This window comes from Cylas formicarius, unplaced genomic scaffold, assembly GCF_029955315.1.
Source record: "Cylas formicarius isolate icCylForm1 unplaced genomic scaffold, icCylForm1.1 PGA_scaffold_8__14_contigs__length_24414737, whole genome shotgun sequence".
NCBI lineage: Eukaryota > Metazoa > Arthropoda > Insecta > Coleoptera > Brentidae > Cylas > Cylas formicarius.
Genome location: NW_026844361.1, coordinates 17,896,204 through 17,916,888, shown reverse-complemented (window position 1 = coordinate 17,916,888; position 20,685 = coordinate 17,896,204). Strand labels below are relative to the sequence as shown.

Here is a 20,685-nt window from a genome sequence, read left to right as displayed (position 1 = left end):
TGAAATGTAATAGAACCTGTTTTGTTGCGATTTACGTATGAATTCTTTTTGAAAACCAACCAGCAAATTAATCATTTTCTTAGCCGGCTTTATTAGCGTTTCAAGGGTGCAATTAATAAGCTACGCAAAATTACGATACAATCGAGAGTTTTTCATTTGGAGCATTTGATCTATTCGGTTGCGTTAAAAAGATGTCGCGTAGAACGCCTGCTTGGAGGTATTATGGCAAAATGCAAATCGCTTGCTATCCTTTCAGTAAAGAAAATAACTGATATCGCGCTTCAGAAGCCCCGAACAACGTTTTTTATATACGCGTATTCAGATGTGGCTTGTCTAATCCTAACGCAAATGGCCTCGCTAATCTACACTTCGGATGGAATTGGAATAGCAAAAAGGCAACTTATAAGGTCGCGGAAACCCCAAACTATTATCTCGGTCGTATACCTACATTTAAATTTCCCGCAGATAACGAAATCTTTTTATTTCGAATTAGCATTCCGCCACGCACGGCGGCGTATAAATAAATCGGTCTCCTTCCATAATTTTAAAAGTTCCAGACAAAAGTAAAAAGGTCACTTAACCGTATAATTTTAAAGAAAGTCGCCATGATCGAGAAGGGCGGAGCTTATCTAGTGCTAAGTTTGGCGGTCAACTGCGTCTGCGTCCGAGCTTTGCCGCTAGAAGACAACGACGTGGTGCCCGACGTAGATTTGTCTTATTTGGGAGACAGACTCTTCAAGTAGGTATAATTACCACGCGGGTAAGATGGTTTTTAGGGTAATCTAGAGATCTCTCTATCTAGAGCATCATCTTAGATCATTAAAGTCTATCTAACTAACCCAAATTGCCAACAGGCAACGTGAATCGACTAACCTTAAAATTATCTAGGACACCCAGCGAAGAGACTGGAAAAATCGTCGAAAATTGGAATGCAACGTCAGAATACAACCCCGAGGAGTTGGGGGAGTACGCGGAGGGCGATATCGTGTTCCCCAAAAAGGGGAGGAACGGCCTAATCGCCGAAGCATCGAGGTGAGCAGTAAGAGGATCCGGAAATCGTAATAGGTCCAGCCAACATCAAAATCAGATTCTAAACGACAATTAAAATTACTAATATACAGAGAGCCAAAAAATATAGACACATTTGTGTTATATGAGTGTTACAATCTTAATATCTCATAAGTGTCTCGCAGCAGGTATCTGTTCTACGGATACCTTATTAAATATTATGAAAAAGTCCTATTGATAACTGAATTATCGCCTCCAGGGGCCCAAATTTATCGACACCCTGTATATGATTATATGGGATACTTTTTACGGGTTTCTTGTTATTGCCTGATATTTTCTATTAAGACTCAATCAAACCATCAAATTCTTTCTGACAAGTTCGACTTGTTTTTGGTTTTTTCACCTCAAAGAAGTTACGTTAGGTTGTAGGTAGAAGAAGAAGCGATTTTTTGCCGTTTGCCTTGTTGATTTATTTTGTGAAAAAAAAAAATTTAGTGCCATCCAAAAATCACGCCAAAACATAAAATATATACTATATACCAAATAAAAGTACGTATGCAGCATTAATAAATAATATACAGGGTGCTATTTAAATAATTTCAAAAATAATGTAAACGGTCATCAAGTTTGTCAGAGGTATGGCCAAAATGTAGAATTAAATTCTGCACCAGACTATCCAACAATGTAATAATATATGAGTGTTGTGTTAAAAAAAAAAAGTTTATGGTGGACTTTTGATAAATTTTGGACACCCTGTAAATGGTAAGTAATTATCAATATCAATTACCCATACAGGCTTTAGTACCAGTTAAAAATAAAGCTAAATCTTTCTAAGTTTTCAAAATAATCAATATATCTATTGAAATATATGATATAGGGAAAACTGAAAGAACTTGCCACCAAATTTTGTAGGAAATCGAAAAAGAAAACAACATATTCGGTGTTTAAAATTTGAAATGTACGTGCTGTGAGACACTTGAGAGACCCTAATTTTTTTTTTTTTAAACCTTTTTAAATAGTCAGATACGTACGTCTCCTTAAAGTCGCTTTATCCGCATTTGTTGTCTGAAGCTCACAAGATTAAATTAACGGATTCTCTAGTGTTACTGACACATACAGAATTGAGAGAGTACAAAAAAACTGTTTGCAGTTAATTTATGGTATAAGAAAATATGATCCAGTCTCACACAAACTATAGAATGCTAAGTGGTTGAATATGCAGAATAGGCGTAGACTACACTCCTTGGTATTTTTTCACAACATTATTTTTTACTTTTTACAAAACTTCTGGATTCCTCCTGCGCCGGTTTTTGCTGAATCGAAATTGCTGACGTTTCGCCAATCATCATGTTGGCTTCTTCAGAGCTTGACTGAAACTGGCTCGTATTTTACTCTGTATCTGCTTATATATTGTTTGAGGGGGGCGGAGCTAAACGTCTCGGATGAATGATTCGCGGTTAACATTGTTAGGTTGTTTATAGATTTATAGATAGTAAAAATTATTACAGTAGCCTGTGGAAGCTTCTTGGAAAAATCAACATTGTTTTTAATAACAGTGCTCCTTACTTGACAAATAAAGTAACATATCGGACAGATGTTCACAGATTGAACCTTAGATTTAGGGGTCTTATCTCTCCACCACCACACAGGACTTCTCTTTTTCAAAGAACCGTCTCCTATAACGTTTACAAACTTTACATTACCGTTCCTCTCTGTTTAAAAGCCTTATTACCATTAAACTTAAAAAAAAAAAGAGACAAGAAATGTTCGGCCAAAATTTTCTATCCAATTTTTAATTTTTATACACACGGGAGGGGAGGCAATTGGGTTTCCTCCTGTAACTCTTACGCAACACTGCAGTTATGTTGGCTATTTCTTGTACTTAACGCCCGTCGAACAAACGAACTACTGCCGGACTTTCAGATGGAAGGACGGGGTGATACCGTACGAAATAAAGGGCCCCTACTACCAAGACGACATCGACACGCTGAACAAAGCTTTCAACATCTACCACAAGTACACCTGCTTAAGGTGGGGACCATAACAAGAACACACGATCTCCATTTTTCGCGTACATTTTGTTTTCTAGTTTCCGTAAGAGGTTACCATCGGACGACGACTACGTCTCGATCGTCAACACCCCGACCGGATGTTGGTCCAGCGTCGGCCGCATAGGAGGCAAGCAGGAGATTAATCTACAGAGCCCTTCGTGTACATCGAGGATAGGGACGCCGCTGCACGAGTTGATGCACGCCGCTGGATTCCTGCACGAGCAGAACCGATTCGAGAGGGACGAATACGTGTCGATCGCGTGGCAGAACATCAAAAGAGGTAAAAACCCTCACGATTTCAAAGCACTTTACACCGGGTTATCCATTGCCAAACGGAACATAGGAAATCACATTTTATGTTGTAGAATAACATTTTGAACGTTTTGAACTCGGCACACGAGTTACGATTAACTCATGTGCCGAGTTTTAATAAATTTTAATAAGCAATCTGCAGTTACTCAATTAAATATGAAGACAAAATTGCAAAAGGCCAATACAACAAACACCAGTGAATACTTTCCATGACGCTATTTCCAAAACTTGACGACGTCAAGCTGGACAATGGCATATCAAATAAAGGTTGGTTTACAATAAAAAACATGCAAATTTGCAAAAAATATACAAAAGAAAGTTCAAGTTCGACAGAAAACAACTAAAAGCAGATTGTTTTCCGAATAGAATTTGATTTGATACAAAAAAACGCATAATATTTTATGGTAACATGGTATGGTTTCATTTTTGGTGATATTTTACAAAGCATGAAGTGTGTAAATGCACATTACACTAAACAAAATAAATAAGAACTAAAAGTTCAGATGTTCACGAAATTATATATTATGACATGACAATTGTTTCGACAAAAACGTAAATTGTGTGGCTGCGGCAGATTCTCGATCTCCTTCGGGCTTTATTAGCATGAACAATCATGAGGTGACCTTGATAATCATTACGCACTTCATCTATGGCAGGTGCAAGATTTCTTTGAGTAATTGTTTTATCAGTTTTATCAGTTGCCACCATATTTAATTCAATAACTGAAGATTGAACTCATCGCATGAGTTCATACCGGCCCCTTCAAAAAGTTATATATCACAATCTTGCTATAAAATAAACAGCGGAGCCAATACTTGGAAACATAAAAATTTACATGAGATTTCCTGTTCGTAATAGTGCTATTACAAGACACAAAATTCATGAATATATTTAATAAATACATATTAAATAAATTTAGTCGTCAAAATAGTTTGAATCTGTGCTATCACTAATCATCCACGGATATAATTAACCGATTTACGTTGCTCCAAATTTCTTTATATGTATTTTCGACTTCAGGTACACGATGAAAACATTCTTTCCAACTGCTCTCTGGCATAAATTCACAATTTGTTTTTAGTTCTTAAAACTAAAAACTATTGCAATACCTCTTTTCTGCCGCTGATCGTTGATAGTTTTTTTGATACATTCCTTTTGGTTCGTCACCCTTCCGTCGTCGAAGTTTCCTTCGATCCACGGTCTAAACAAATTTGTAACAGCACTAATGGCGAAATGTAAATGATTTTAAAATTTCTAAGGAGTCGACACTACCAAAATACCTCCCTGTAGTGATAAACGCTTGTAAATCGGTTTATTCGTTTCTTGCTCATTTTATTAGGGGTATGGTTGACCAGACCATTTATCGAGTGCTATACACGATACAGTTCACATGCGCGGTTTTCCCTGCGCACTCATTTTCGCGGCTTTTTTTCCAAGGTCACGAGAACAACTTCGACAAAGCGGACAAAGAGAAGACGAACGGATTCGGCGTGCCGTACGATTTCAGATCTGTGATGCACTACTCGAGGAAAGCGTTCTCCGTCAACGGACAACCCACCATCATACCGAAGGTGATATACACGGTGTTAAAGATCGCTGTTAAGAAATTTTAAGGATAGATTCCACATCTTATGAAAAAACAAACGTCTAAATGAGGGTCTGGAAATGCCTCGTTTATACGAGGTGTTTTACAGTTTATTTTTAATTTATTTAGTTAGGTATCGAGGTTAGTTTGGCCGCAACCCAATGTTTTATTGTCTCTTAGGGTTTTTTGCTCTGGTGCACAATATACAGCGTAGCTCACTACTGCGGCATTTGTATATCCTTGTTACAAAACTTCTAGATTCCTCCTGCGTCGGTTTTTGTTACGCTTATGGGGGCTATACACATGCAGGCAAGTCCGCGCGCAAGTACGAAACGAATTGCGGTCACACACTATTCAGGTAAACCTCGAGGTTCACCAGTTGGTGGGGCCTGCTGCTGTGCGAAAAATGTCTTTTGTCACATATTAATACTTGCCTGCATGTGTATAGGCCGCTTTAAGGTATCAGTTATGTCTTATTGGAGGCTTTTTATATTAAAAGAGAACTCCACTACAAGTCCTTTATTTGATCAGCGTCATGAGATTTAGACATAAGTGCGCGAGATACCAGTTCGAGAGTCCCACATTCTAACCTCTCAAGACCATAGAATAAGAACACTACAGACCACCGAACAAAACCCTGATGCAACAAGTTAAACTCTGAAGAAGCCAATAGGATGATTGGCGAAACGTCAGGAAACCAGAAGTTTTGTAAAAACTACAACAGTTTTTGTTTGAATACGGTTCATGCGATAAAAGGAGTTGCATTAGATATAACTATCTCACAGCACCTAACTCCTTTAATTAAATTTAACAACGGGTGAATTATTTCATTTTTGGATTTCTGAAAAAAAATCATGGTAGCTTCCTTAAAGTTTCCCTATACTTCAATTATTTAAAAATTTTAAAAGATGTAATATCATTCTGAACCATGTGCCTTTCAATCAATTAGACACGTCAGTTTTACGGTATTTACAGGGTGATTCGGCGACATGTTTATGGTAGACGAGACCCTCTAAAAATTTGGTTGCTTACATAAGTGATGACTATCTAATGTATTTTTAGCGATGCGACATTGCCGCATGTTCGAAAAAGTTGATTTTTTTAATTTTTTTAAATAGACATCCGGTATATTTAGGATTTTCCGTTGCGTCATCAATTCCTGGTTATTTTGCGATTTCCGAGACACTAATTATATTTCCCATTTTTTTTTTCAAAACATAGCTCTTTTGGCACTACTAATGGAAGTAAATATTTTCCTCGATTATGAGTTTTTTAAGCACTTTTATATTATAGGTGTATTAATTATAACTAGGGTTGTGGAATTGACCGGTCAAATTTTTTTGTGTTAATTGACTGAAATAATTTTAAAGATAGCATAAAATTTATATTTATTTATTTTTATGAAGAAATTAAGTCGATATTTTTATTGTAAATCCCCGAATCGGAAATTTTTTGAATTGGACATCAAAAACGCATAATAATTTATTATAAAATAGGTATTATTATTAAATAATGATAGATAACACTCTACAATTGCATTTTTTGACTAGTCAACTAACAAATGGTCAATTGACCAGTCCCAAAACTAATTATAATCCAAATTTCCAAATTCCAATTTTTTTTTAATGCTCAATCGAATTGATTCACAATTTGATGACTACGCAATATTCCAAATAATCCAATTTTTACAGAAACTTGGCGGTCCTTCATATTTAGGTATAGGTATAGGGAGGTTTTCATTGTCTCTCAGAAAAGCTCATAAAATATGTTCCATTAAAGAAATGAAATTTCATTTAAGATTTAATTTTGAACAAACATTAGCGAAAATAAGTAATTTACTGTTAAATAAACAATTAAAAACGGAAAATCAAATATTTCCGGTCTACCTGCCCTTATTTTTCTGTACAAAATTCTATAACACCTGACAGACATTTGATTTCGAGTACAATTTCATTGGTCAGATTCGAATTATAAAACCGATCATAGTTTCAGTGCAAAATGCGTTCAAAATGCGCGAACGGAAAAGTTTTATGCGGCCTAAAACTCCGACAGAAACCCGTGAAATGCAACTAAGACAAATATACAAAAAAGCGAAATTGCACCTATATTTATTTGTTGAGGGTGTTTTTTTTCGCTTGTCCTCATTATATCCACTTTTCTTTCCCGGACTGTCTGCACTTCAATCACTGACAAAACGTTTTGACAGTTCCCATGTAGTATACGAGTATTAAAAACCCATAGTTACTTTAAAAACCTTGTTAAATATATTCGTCAGACTTCACTATTCGGTTTCGAAATGTTTTTATTCTAAACTATTGGTATGGTTTTACACTACAATAAGTAAAATTTGAAAAACGTGCGTCTCATTTAACCTTACTCTTGGCGCTGTTGCTAATTTGAAGTTAAGAAGCGCCATCTATTCATAAGCTTTACAAACTGTGTTTGACAGAACAAAGTACGAGGTGTGTTCAAAAAGTATCGCGAATTTTGAATTTTCGCGGGTTACGTATATTCGAATTTCGAATTTTTTGTGGCGTTATGTTGGTACTCATGTCTCTCATTTATGCCGACAAGCTCGGCCATTTTGAATGTTCATTTAATTGTTGACAGCTGCTTTGCTTGCACGTGTTTTGGATCGCCTTCGATTTTTACCTATTCAAAAAAATAGATCAAAGAACCTGTATCAAATTTTGTGTGAAAAACGAAATTAAGTGCGCGGGTGTTGACTGTGGCATACGGAGAAGCTACCTTGGACCGAAGCAACGTTTATCGGTGGTACAAAATGTTCTCAGAAGGCCGAGAAGATGTGAACGACAAAGAGCGTGCCGGACGCCCGAGAACAACAGACGAAAAAATTAATGAAGTGGAGAAAATGGTATTGGCCAATCGTCGAATCACCGTTAGAGAAGTTGCTGAGGACCTAAACATATCGATTGGCTCGTGCCATTCGATTTTTATCAATGATTTCGGCATGAGACGGGTCGCCGCGAAATTCGTACCAAAATTGCTCAATTGTGACCAAAAACAGCATCGCATGAACATTGCTTATGAGATGTTAAACTCTGTCCGCGACGACCCAAATTTGCTCCAGAGGGTCCTAACTGGTTACGAATCGTGGGTTTATGGTTATGACGTGGAAACCAAAGCTCAATCATCTCAATGGAAGCTGCCGCACGAACCAAGACCGAAAAAAGCGCGCCAAGTTCGGTCGAATGTGAAAGTTTTGCTGACAGTTTTCTTCGATTGCAGGGGCGTGGTGCATCATGAGTTCTTGCCACAGGGAAGAACGGTCAATAAGGAATATTACCTGCAAGTTATGCGCAATTTGCGCGAAGCAATCCGCCAGAAACGCCCGGATTTGTGGAAGAACAAAAATTGGCTTTTGCACCACGATAATGCCCCTGCTCACACATCGTTGCTTGTGCGCGACTTTTTGGCCAAAAACAACACACTAATGATGCCGCAGCCACCGTATTCCCCAGATCTGGCCCCCTGTGACTTTTTCTTGTTCCCTAAACTGAAGAGGCCCATGAAAGGGCGACGTTACGCTTCTCTTGACGAGATAAAGACGGCATCGAAGGAGGAGCTGAAGAAGATAAAAAAAATGATTTTTTGAAGTGCTTGGAAGATTGGAAAAACCGTTGGCACAAGTGTATAATATCTCATGGGGATTACTTTGAAGGGGACAAAATAGATATTCATGAATAAATAAATAATTTTTGAAAAAACACAAAATTGGCGATACTTTTTGAAGACACCTCGTATTAAAAACCCATAGTTATTTTAAGAACCTTGTTAAACATATTCGTCAGACTTCACTATTCGGTTTCGAAATGTTTTTATTCTAAACTATTGGTATGGTTTTACACTACAATAAGTAAAATGTGAAAAACGTGCGTCCCATTTAACCTTACTCTTGGCGCTGTTGCTAATTTGAAGTTAAGAAGCGCCATCTATACTTAAGTTTTACAAACTGTGTTTGACAGAACAAAGTAAAGCGTTTTAAACAATATTATGCTGCAGATACATTGGAACTAACATCACTTTCATTAAATTAATTCGCAGTATATTTTCCTTGCCTTAATGGTTTGACATTTGGATTTGACCAATGAAATTGCGCTGGGCTCCAAATAGATGTACGTAATGTCTAAATGCAAAACATTGGTCGCGCAGGATCCGTCCAAGGCGGAGAAGATGGGTCAACGGGAAGGTTTCAGCAGGGGAGACCTCGCGAAAATCAACCAGATGTACAAATGTCCAGAGAAAACGGACCAGGTGACGGGCAATGTCAGCGGCAACGCGCAGACCGGGGGCAATAAGAACGAACCTTCGAATCCGTTATTAGAGGCGGCCGGAAATTTTTTGACGTGGCTATTTCACCGAAAATAAAACCCGTGTTCGTTTCGAGTGTGTTTATTACGAGAAAACAACGTACAAAAGAATATCATTAAAATAAACGCAAACGTAAATTTCGATTAACCATTTAACCAAACTCCTAAACTACACCGACAATACTGGCCCAAAATAACGTAAAAAATATAATTTCAATGAGCCGTAAACTCTGAAACTATCAACAAAACTGGATCTACGTTAATTTTAGTATAACGAAAACGTAAAATTTCTGGACAACGCTGCATGAAAATGATAGCGACGCTACAGCATATTCAGCAGGATGACAATGACGGGCACGACGAAAAACGCTTTCAGCATCGTGGTGCCTGTCACTACGGTAAACAACCACCAAATTAATGAAATTACGCCGATTTTCCAACCCACGTGGCAGGCGAATAATCTGGAATAAAAAGCGCATAAATGCACACGCGCGGCTTATAAGAGCAGATGTCGCGGTACATTTGAACTACCGACTAAAATGGGATGCGTCATCGCACGTTGATGCTTAGTAAATTGTATGTACTTCCTAAATTTAATAAAAATAAATAATAAAAGAAAAAATAGTACTGAAGAATCATAAAAGAATACAAAATAAGCAGGAAACTAATAGTTATAAATTGACGACTACTAGTTTATTATTTAAACGATTAATGATAAAAAAAGGTAGCAAATTAATGTCTAATTTTTGTGAAAAATAAAGTAACAATATATAATAATAAATTAAATAATTGGGAAAAAATCATATTTAAGAAACAAACGAACAAAAGAGGCAACCAATGATAAAAAAAACTTTATGATGATGACTATAATAAAAAACGGGAAATGATAATAAATGCTAAAAAACAGGATAAACTAATAAGTTAAAAATGATAATAATGATGGTATAAGATAATAATTGTCATAAATTAAAATTGAAGATCACGACCACTAATTATAAATGGTGATTTATGATTTAATATTTATTTTTTCTACCCTTCTGACATTTCACAGCATTAACTAAATGTTTATTATATGTGTTGTGTTACTAAATATCAATGTGCATAATAGGTTTTCCTCTGAACTTTATTCTTAGTAATAATAATAATTAGGAGGAACAAACGATTAATGATAAAAAAAGGCTCTCAATTAATAATGCGTAATTTTTCTGAAAAATAAAATAAAATTAAATAATAATAAATTAAATAATTGGTAAAAAATTATATTTAAGAAACAAAAACGATCAATGAAAAAAAAAAAGATCAAATTAATGAAATATAATGGTAATAATGGGTAAACATAATTATTTAACTTTTCAGGTTCTCTAAACAATAAAATAACAACTTATGAAAAGAAACATGATAAAGTTACAAATGAATTTAGAAAAATTGATAATGCCAACGAAAATAAAATATAGTAAACGTGGATAAATTAATAAATGAGGAATGATAAAGGCGGTAAATTATAACTGAATTAAGTATTGTAATGACAACAAATAAATAATTGATACAAATTATTTTTATAATTAAACTAAAAAAAATATGATAAAAAATATCAAAATAAAATAATAAATTATGATGATGAACTAATAAAATGATAAAATAATTTATAAGATCGGAAAATGATATGTACCAATAAACAGGATAATAATGATGATATAAGATAATAAAGGCGATAAATTAATTTTGAAGATGATACATGTTTTAATAATAACAAATTACTAAGTAAAAAAAAAACATTTAATAATTTAACTCTTCTAATATTAGGAGAAACAAAATGATTAACGATAAAAAAGGCAATAAATTACTTATTTCTAATTTCAACAGGGAATAAAATTAACTGTTATTTAATAATAATAAATAATAAGGATGAAAAAGTAATTACTTAATTTAGAAAAATCTAACATGGTAATGATGGTAATTTTAATTATGTTGAATCTTGAATAATGTCACATTCTATATTCTGGTACATTTTCAAAAAAAAAAAAAAAAACAATTCACTTACATTTTGTCCTTCTTTTTAGCCGCCTCCAATGTTTTGATTGGATCCTTGCTGAGGTAAACGCGAGCGCCCAACGTCAGATCGTCAAAGTAGTCTTTCCACACGAGCGTGGAAATGTCCAAGTTGAATTCTTCTTGGTCGCTCTTCGACATCCAGTCTTGCAAATTGTTGGTGTTCAGCGCGTTAAACTTCCACTCGGTGAAAATGAACTTGGACAGGCGGTCGAGGGAGGAGTTGACGTTGCGATGCAACTTCATCAGTCTGCAATGAGTCCGAAACGTAGGCGAATCTTTCGAGCGGCGGCGGCGACACTTACATCGGCCTTCCGCCGGTCACTCGCGTGATGGTGTCCAATAAAATGGCCGGTATGATGTGCACGAAGAACGCGGATATCTTGTACAATGTCACGGAAGGTACCAGCTTGAGGTGCGGGTACCAAACGGCCGATTTCAACGGAAATCTGTGCAGGTAATCGTTTAAGATGTGCTCGATGGTTTGCCACTTGAATGGGTTCCTGGTACTCGACGTGCAATGGTATATTTCGACATTTTTGGTCTTGGTGACTCCTGGAAACAGTAAAAGGATGAAAACGGGCTGAACGAAAATTTCGCTGCAAAAAAACGTCAAGGGTACTTTCACAAAAATGTACCATGCATTCCATTTATCTTGATAACATTTTAATTGCCTGTAACTTTATTGTTTTTAGAGCGAGTTTATTTGACACGAGCGGGACGAGTGTTTAATGAACGATATATGCGGGAGTCATAATGTTTTAAACAAAGAAAATTAGGCAAACAAATTAGGATCCTATGAAGTACATCCACTTTCCTCCGTTACTAGATTATATGAAGAGACAGGTATTTCTCGGGGATCAATCCACTCAGTTTTGAAAGAATATAAATATAGTGCATTTAAATTTCGTAAAACTCAAAAACTAAGCGCAAAACAATGTCAAAGGAGGAGGCAGTTTTGTTTGGATTTTGTAAATGGACATAATGAAAATAATAATTTTATGAAAAACATTTTATGAACTGATAAATTTCGTTCATCACAAGAAAGGGTTGTAATAGACAAAATACGCTATAGGTGGGCATATTTTGGGTCCGATATTTATAGATCAAAAGTTAACTAGAGACCATTATTTTCAACTCTTAGAGCACCAAATATAACAATATATAGACGATTCACCCCTAAATATATCAGCGCTGATTATATGGCAGCAAGATGGTGCCCCTTCCCACAAAGTTGTGCAAGTTAAAAATTTTCTTTCTTAACATGAGGTTGAATAAGTAACGGCGGAACTATGGTTTGACCAGCCAACAGCCCCGACTTAACTTTAATTGATTTTTTCTTTTCGGGACACATAAAAAATCACGTCCACAGAACTCCTTATACTAATGTTGTAGAACTTCAGCAAAGGGTTTCAAAGGCAATCAGTCAGTTAAGAGACAATCCGAAAAAGTTACTAAATGCCAGACATCATGTATTCAGGAAAATGGTGATCACATACAGCAGTATTTAGAATAGTTAAAGAATTTTTTACTTTAGTGTGTCTTGTCATTTTTAGTGTTTTTATTCTACTTTAATTTGTAAATAATTATTGTTGTTGTGGTCAGTCACGACAATCTTTGAAATTAAGATATTCTATGAAACACTCGGAAAAAAAAAATTTGGCTACTAACCCTACATTTTGTTTTTTGTTACCTTGATTCTCTAAAAACAAAACAGTTACAGCCAATTAAAATGTCTTCAAGATAACTTGAACGCACAGTATCTTACTCTGAACTGCCTTGCAGACAAAAAATATTTAAGAAATTTGTATGTGAATCCGGTACGTTTGAACTACTGCGTATCAACAAACCCCCACAAACGAGTCCGTGGTTATTAACATACAACGCAACAAGATTATTAATTAATTAATTAAGTAATTATTAATTAATTATTAATTACCTTAATTAATAATAATAATCTTTTTGCATTGTATATTAATGACAACCCTTGGATAATCCGTTCAAAAGCAATTGGTCAGTTTCTTATATCTATGAACAGACCATACCTGCGTGGAATCCTGCCGCGAGCAAAGCATTGACCACAATATCGACCGGTATATAATCGTAGACCAATTCTTTTGCGACCGGTAGTCTTCGGATAACGCCTTTGGAGGCGCCCATCAAGAACCCTTGCGGGCCGTTCTTGCTAACCGTCCAGCCTTTCTGGGGTTCCTTCCACGCGCCGATAACTAAAAAAAAAAAAAAAAAAACGAAATTTAAAATCGAACTTTGAAGCTATGTCTAGCGTCGTACTCATGCTGGGCCTGACGATGGCGCACGGAAAATCAGCCTGCACCTTTTGAATTTCGTGTTCGGCCATGTGTTTGGTAATCGTGTAGGTATTGGGATGGGTGCCCAGAATATCGGGCGTCTTTTCCTCGAGCTCTTCGGGAGTTAATTTCTCCACCAACGAGATCAACTCTTCCGGATCCCTCGGTAAAGGGTATATGACCTCGTCTGCCTCTAATCGATAAGAATTGACGTAAGCGCTGCTCACGTGGATCAAAACGTTCAGATTTCGACACCGTTTTGCTAGCTCGGTTACCCTTCGGGTTCCCAACAAGTTGATAACGACCGTAGTTTTCAGGGTATCACCGAAATCTAGCGTAGCGGCCGAGTGGAAAATGACGTTAATTTTTTCGGTTAGCAATTTGGCGTCTTCGCCGGATAGGCCCAAATTATCCTGGCCGACGTCTCCTGCTACCGCTTTGACCTTCGCGAACGCCTGCAAAAATACGTTTATGTCCATCGAACAATAGCCCAAATTTATGTCGAATGTTATACAGTCGAAACTCTATATTGCGAAATTGAAGAGACTGCTTTTTTTTTCGTTATAACGAGATATAGACACTTGAAAAATAACAAAACGCAAATGCGATCTGTAATATTTAATTATTTTATATACATATTTTAACATCTACTTAGGAACATTTTATATAAAAAATTAAGAACTACATTTAATATATCAAATAATCGGTAGTTTTCTTTTGATTTTTTTTAGTACGCCAATACGCATCTCGTACTTTGGCTTATATTTTCACCATTTCTTCGAGAAGGGCACCTTCCCCATGATACATAACAAATTTCTCTAGCAGCTTAACTGAATATAGGGCTTCTTTTTCCTCTTGGTGCTCTTCCTCACCCTTTCTTGCTTGTTGTAATACGGCTTCCCCTGTCAAGTCTACTGTTGTGGGCAGATCCTGATCTATCATCATAAAATCTTGAAACTCCTCACTTGTAAACGTAATTGTTGTTTGAAACTGCTTTATCCACTCTCTTAGGGGCTGATTATCTTCCAAGTGCTGTTCGCATTCTGTCTCGGTAATAAATCCTGCATAACGATAGGAGTGTTGAATTGTTTCTGCTGTCACCTCTTTCCAAGCTTTACTAATAAAGTTGACTGCATCTAGCATATTAATGGAAAATTTGGAATATAGGGATTTCTGCATCCAATTTCCGCATCTCCTCTTCAAAAAATTGCGATGTCGTCCATGCAGACTTGTTTTCCTTGTAAGTGACCGGCAAATGCTTGATGTTCTTAAAACATCGTGGGTTAGTTGATTTTCCAATCACGACTCGCTTTCTTTTTTCTATCCCACTCATATTGCCAGCTACTAACACTGTTATACGTTCTTTAGAAAGTTTTCCACTCACACACTTTTTGCTTCGAAATTTAAGACTTTTATCTGGCGTCATTTTGTAAAAAATATCAGTTTCGTCAGCATTAAAAATGTCGTCAGCAGGATACCTTTCTGCTAGTTTTAGCCACGTCTTCTCCAGCCAATCGCTAGTGACGTTTCTGTCGACATCACGGCTTCCCCACTTATCTGTCCATAATTTATACCATGTCTCTGTTTGAACTTCTCCAACCATCCTTCCGAAGCCTTAAAGTCGATAATGCCAGGCAGTTCAGCAAACTTTTCTACTTTTAGTTTTACGATAGGTCCAGAGAGTGGTACATTGCAACATTGCCCGATCCCAATCTTCAAATTTTGGCTTTCTTAGTTTTTTACTACAACTGCCTGCCGCTTCAGCCTGAATGATTTTTTTCTTTGCACTTCAAAGTCGTGGTTACAGACGAGTGTGTCAGTCCGTATCGACGTCCCACATCACTTTTCTTTTCTCCCCGTTCTATCTCCCGAATTAAAGCAACTTTATCATCTAAAGATAAAATTTTTCGCCATGCTCGCCGTTTTCACTAAGTCAAATTAGAACTACGAAGAAATACGATAACATTTTTTTTCTAATAAACAATCTTTATTTATTCAGTTGTTTACGGTTTAACCAATTTACAAAACTTTTACATTCATTAAAAGCAATGGAGACAAAGGCAGCAGTGTGACAGCTAAAATCAATGCTGTGTATGCTATGTAAAGGAGCTGGACAATAATACCAATCATTCAAAATCTTAAGAAAGAGAAAAAATAAATCACTCTGGAATCTTCTGGTTTGAATAGCATCAATGTTGAACGCCTCCGTTATAACACGGTAGGAGGTCTGAAGCCACAGATCTTAAAAATACTTTCTGAACGGCTTCAATGTTATCTATGTGGTAAGCATAATATAAAGACCATACCGCAAATGCATACTCTAGTCTACAGCGAACCAAAGATATGGAGGAGTCTAAAGCAATGTGAAGTAACAAACCCAAAGACTCGCATAGGCCAGTTTACCACTTAAGAAAAATGTGTCAGAAAACTTAGTTTATAATCCAAGAAAGTACCTGTGAACCATACTCAACGAACCGCTAAAGGTAATACTACAGATTTTTTTTTGCATTCATCGCATGACTATTAACGTTTCAGTTATTAATTGTCGCAAAGGCTTGGGGCGAAAAATTTTATAACTAAAGCGTTCAAAAGGCAAAGCTTGAAATTGAAGTTTCTTGAAATTATAGACTGGAAATTGTAAAGCTGGGATAAATTCCATTCTTTTTCATTCGTGTTCGAACATTTCCGGAAATAAATGTCAACAACTCCAGAACGGCTGTTGGGAGTTACTGAAAAGCGCTTGTTTTAGGCTCCTAACGTAGCCCTGAGCAGATTGCAAAATATTTACAAATACAATTTATTTACTCAAAAAAATTAGATGCGGCGATGTCATTTTTATGGCCACAAAGGATGGCCAAATAAGACCCTAACAGGTTAGTGAAAACCGCACTTCCATATCTCTTTCCTAACCTATAATATCAGTAAAAGAAATTCAATATGATTGCCCATTTGTTCACACAAAATTCGAAATTTTTAAAATCCAATTGTGCTTTGGAAACCAAATGGAAAAATTATAATGTATTTTAGTGGTCTTATTTGTAAAAAAATGCCTTTTCGAACTGTATGTTTCGTGTTTATTTTCAAAACATTGAAAACCCAACTGTTTCTGTTTGCATCAGGGATAAAAACTCAAAGATGTGTTTTATCTGTGTTATTGTTTTTCAGGAATGAGTATGAATGAGTGAGGATATAAGGTAGTTGGTTTGAACTACTGGTTTGGACAATACATAAACGACAGCTCAAACTATTCACACAAACGACCAGATAATGGGTACGCAAAATATTTAAATGCACTCACCCTGGAATTAAACTATTTTATAGAAGTAATCTTATTTCTAAAAAATGTCAGTCGGCATTGAACTTGAATTCGCTCCGCTAAGTGGACAGAAATAGAAACAGAAATAAAAAAGCAATAAAACTCCGACCAAGTAGTTCAAATAGTTACCTTTTCAACGGTTTGTTCTTTAAGTAGTCTTTCGAATACGGAATTCTTCTTGATTTCTTCGAGTCGCTCCGATATCTCCTTCCCTTTCTTGGGCCTCACGAGAAGATAAATGTCGCCGTGATCGGGAATGCATCTCAGGATTTTCTCGAGGAGACAAACGCCCACGAAGCCAGTGCCGCCGGTTATGAAAATGTTCTTTCCGGAGTAGAAAGTCTTCAGGTTTTCGGCGGGCATGTCGCTGGAAATAAAAAGTTAATGACCAAAAATTCACCAGCTAATCGAAAATTAAAGTTTACTTAATTAATCGGGCGACGATTTGAAAACCCCACCGAAATTTGAATTTTAATGTTGCCGTCGTTATCCATCGACCGAATTATGGGAAATTTCGATTTCCATTGCAGAAGGTCTAAGATTGTATACTGCGTATTTATGGAATATTTTCAATTTGGACGATTTAAAATGATGTTTTGCAGTTGAAAATTATATCTAATTCAGTTGTGTCGTGTTTTAGGCAATTTACGAGCTGAAGTTTGAAGGTTTTAATAAAAAGTATCACGGTAATTATGTGATTTTTGTACAAATAACATATTTAGTACAGGGTGTCTCCAAAACGGGAACACATTCCCTGACATGACCGTCAGAATTGACAAACATCAATATTCAAGTCAAAAACATCCGATTGCTGCCAAACTCGAGCGGTAAAATCCTTGAAATGTGAGTTAAAAAGTTTTTCTACTCCCGTCTGCAAAATACCCAATTACCCACCGATCTAGCGTGGGGGAAGCGTCACTTTACCACGTCAGTTACGTTTCCCACGAATCTGATCCATTTCGGACATTTCCGGGAATTTGCAGCACGGATTTGGGAGCCAACGGATGTTTTCGGAGATACTTCCCAAGCTTTCAATTTTGACGTTTGTCAATTCTGAATGTATTTGTGTTGTTTTGCGAAAATGTACCCAAAAACTAACGGTCGTAGAAAAAGTATAGTACGCAACAGGTTCGGTAAACTTTTTAACTCACTTGTTTATTAAAAACTCGCTCCGCTCGTGTCAAATAAACTCATGAGTCAAATACCGTTTACCGCACTTGTTGCATAATATACTATTAACGAACGTGTTGCATACTATGCTTTTTCTACGACCGTCGGTTTTTGGGTACATTTTCGCAAAACAACACGAATACATTCATTGACGTGACAGTCAGAATTGACAATTCAAAGCGTGGGAAATATCTCCGAAAACATTTTGGTGGCGGCTGTGAGCCTTGCATAATTATGATTTGAAGTAGTCAGTCAAATTGCATTTGATATTATTTTAATACATTGGATATGGATAATTTAATATGCAATGCGAATATTTTATTTGCCCCGAACTTGACATCTTTCTATTAATAACAGTAATTAACAAAAGTGCCATGAAAATAATATAGAATTTACTGGCCGCAAGCAAACGCGAAAGCTGAAGTTGAAAATTTCAACAAGGCAATCCTGAAGCGACTCCCGTTCTCTTACTCCAATTGACTTAAAAGAAGAGTTGCAAAAATAAACATTAATGTATGTGCATTGATGTTCAGTCGTAACATAAGAAGCAAAACGAGTGACCCAAATTTTAATAAACAAAATGGACCCTCGTGATGATAGAAAGGAATAACAGTAGATAGGGAGGGAAATGAAGCAACATTATCGCGGTTGACAAATTAGTAAAAACCACGTTGTACATGTAAAGTCAGAAAATCTGGACCCTCTCTGTGAAACGGAACATCTTACAAGCGGATCGGGAACAGGCAACATACACATGAACACCAGCGACAGAAGAAGGTACATTTCAAACGTCATTCTTGACAAAAGTTACTAAATATCTTTAAAAATTGAAACTACGCCACTTATTTGACGAGCGACCATTTTGACTTTTTCATAATTTATAATAAAAAACTTTTTTTAAATTTAATTGCGGTAATAACATTCTTTTTGTACGATCAATATTTATCATGTGTACGCATATATTATGTCGCGAATATGGCTGTAATAATTAACTTATTTATAGCGTGTTCAAAGAATTAAAACTTTAAAATAATTGCGCAACGAAGCTGCTGCGCGTCTGCCCATAAAACTAAAAAATGTTTCCACACAAAAATGTAGGTTCTAAAGTTTCTGGTAATAAATCTCTGATACGAGCACGCTAAAGGTGAACGGTAATTTAATGACCATTTGGGACATCGCTAGAACATGATATTCCTCAAGATATCTATCGTCTCATGCGTACGGCTCAAAAAACGAGGATGTTTTTCTCTTATCGTAACTTATAGCAAATTTTTTGACAACTTGAATGTTCATAAATGGCACTCCATATTTTTTAAAGTTGAATATGTAAATGGAAAGGCGAAACAATAAAGCCCGACTGATTCTTAAATATGAGAAAGATAAGAAAATTGGGTCCCTTTCGAAGAGAAACCAGTCCAATTCGTGCCTGTATATCTCCAACATCTCCCGTTACTTCAAGTACGTACACGTATCTACTATATTATTGCTACATGTTTTTATTAGATCTGTTGAAACCAGTTCTCTCAACGTAGCATTATAATATTTTTTAACCAGCAGGTATGAGGAAAAATAGAAAGTTCCCGTTAATTAATAATTACTGTCGATTTGTCTTAATTAAATGCTTGAAAAATTATAATTACCTAATTCAAATTGCACAAGTCGCCTCCGAATGTCGAAACAAACATCTAGCACATCAAAACACTTTTTTAGTTGTTGTTTTATTCAAGATACACGCAAAGGTGTACCAAAAAAAATTAAAACAAACACCTACATAGTTAAAAAAAAAACATCTACTTCTCATTTTATTTAATTTTTTGCATATTCAAAATACTGATGCATTTTTAATTTTTGTTGAAAACAAAACGAAATATTTCAATACTGCAAAAACGTTACAATTTTTTAATAATAAATTTTTAATTTTTATAATAATAAAATTCATCCAAACTCGCATCTTACGTTGGCATTTTTTCAACTCATTAGCCTAGTTACCTACTAAATATTTACATTTAATGGCTATTATTTTAATTACCGCGATCAAAGGTTCAAATGAAAAATAAACAAATTTCGATGTTGTCAACCGGCACCACACTAATAAAAACTTTATGAGTTTTTTTTATTGTTTTGCTACCGGCCGTGGACCTTGGGTGTTAATTACTTTGCAGCAAAAATCGCATCTCTCTGAATATTATTTCTATCAGGCAACACACGGAAAAACAAACTCTTGGACGCAGAAAAACGAGCGAGTTACTTTTTAGGTTAGGTTCCGGCAACGAATTTCCATAACGCCCACATGTAAACTTACCGAATTATAAATCAAAACGTTTCTCGATTAAAACTGACGCGTTCAAAAATTGTAACTTAACTTAACGAAAATTTCCGCTCATAAGAACACAAACAACCGCCACGGAATACAAATCGGAAATGAGCTTAGTTTCAACACCGCTGGCGTTCGCCAACGCCTTCCTAGACGAAAAATAAGGCGGCCGGTCGGTTCGAGCGTTCCCCGTTTCGCAAAGTCGTTTAACTAGTTTCCGTGCGTCCGAAGAATACTGAA

The 20,685-nt window shown here is 36.0% G+C and overlaps 2 protein-coding genes across 3 annotated transcripts; one reads left to right on the top strand and one right to left on the bottom strand.

Moving 5' to 3' along the window:
* The first annotated feature begins 82 nt into the window (after positions 1-82).
* Positions 83-9,356, top strand: LOC132706197 (hatching enzyme 1.2-like). Its single transcript, XM_060677382.1, has 6 exons — positions 83-739; positions 889-1,032; positions 2,932-3,039; positions 3,098-3,339; positions 4,809-4,942; positions 9,130-9,356. Exons 1-6 carry the CDS (start codon positions 606-608, stop codon positions 9,343-9,345), a joined length of 978 nt encoding a protein of 325 aa, XP_060533365.1. The 5' UTR covers positions 83-605; the 3' UTR covers positions 9,346-9,356.
* LOC132706196 (putative fatty acyl-CoA reductase CG8306) lies at positions 9,354-20,669 on the bottom strand. 2 transcript variants are annotated; one of them, XM_060677380.1, is made up of 7 exons: positions 20,434-20,669; positions 17,091-17,328; positions 13,629-14,100; positions 13,382-13,564; positions 11,642-11,891; positions 11,329-11,586; positions 9,354-9,748 (listed from the first exon to the last, which is right to left on the bottom strand). In XM_060677380.1, exons 2-7 carry the CDS (start codon positions 17,322-17,324, stop codon positions 9,610-9,612), a joined length of 1,536 nt encoding a protein of 511 aa, XP_060533363.1. In that variant the 5' UTR covers positions 17,325-17,328; positions 20,434-20,669; the 3' UTR covers positions 9,354-9,609. The 2 variants fall into 2 exon arrangements, with proteins under 2 accessions (XP_060533363.1, XP_060533364.1); XM_060677381.1 differs by lacking the exon at positions 20,434-20,669 and adding an exon at positions 19,772-19,833.
* Positions 20,670-20,685: the final 16 nt, after the last annotated feature.

Bases quoted from the DNA above. Each gene is read 5' to 3' on its own strand.
- LOC132706197 (XM_060677382.1), top strand. From the start codon at position 606: ATGATCGAGAAGGGCGGAGCTTATCTAGTGCTAAGTTTGGCGGTCAAC. The intron at 740-888 runs GTAGGTATAATT...AAAATTATCTAG, and splicing joins TTGGGAGACAGACTCTTCAA to GACACCCAGCGAAGAGACTG. The intron at 3,040-3,097 runs GTGGGGACCATA...TTTGTTTTCTAG, and splicing joins CACAAGTACACCTGCTTAAG to TTTCCGTAAGAGGTTACCAT.
- LOC132706196 (XM_060677380.1), bottom strand. From the start codon at position 17,324: ATGCCCGCCGAAAACCTGAAGACTTTCTACTCCGGAAAGAACATTTTC. The intron at 13,565-13,628 runs GTACGACGCTAG...TTTTTTTTTTAG, and splicing joins CATCGTCAGGCCCAGCATGA to TTATCGGCGCGTGGAAGGAA. The intron at 11,892-13,381 runs GTATGGTCTGTT...TACTGTTTCCAG, and splicing joins CGCGGCAGGATTCCACGCAG to GAGTCACCAAGACCAAAAAT.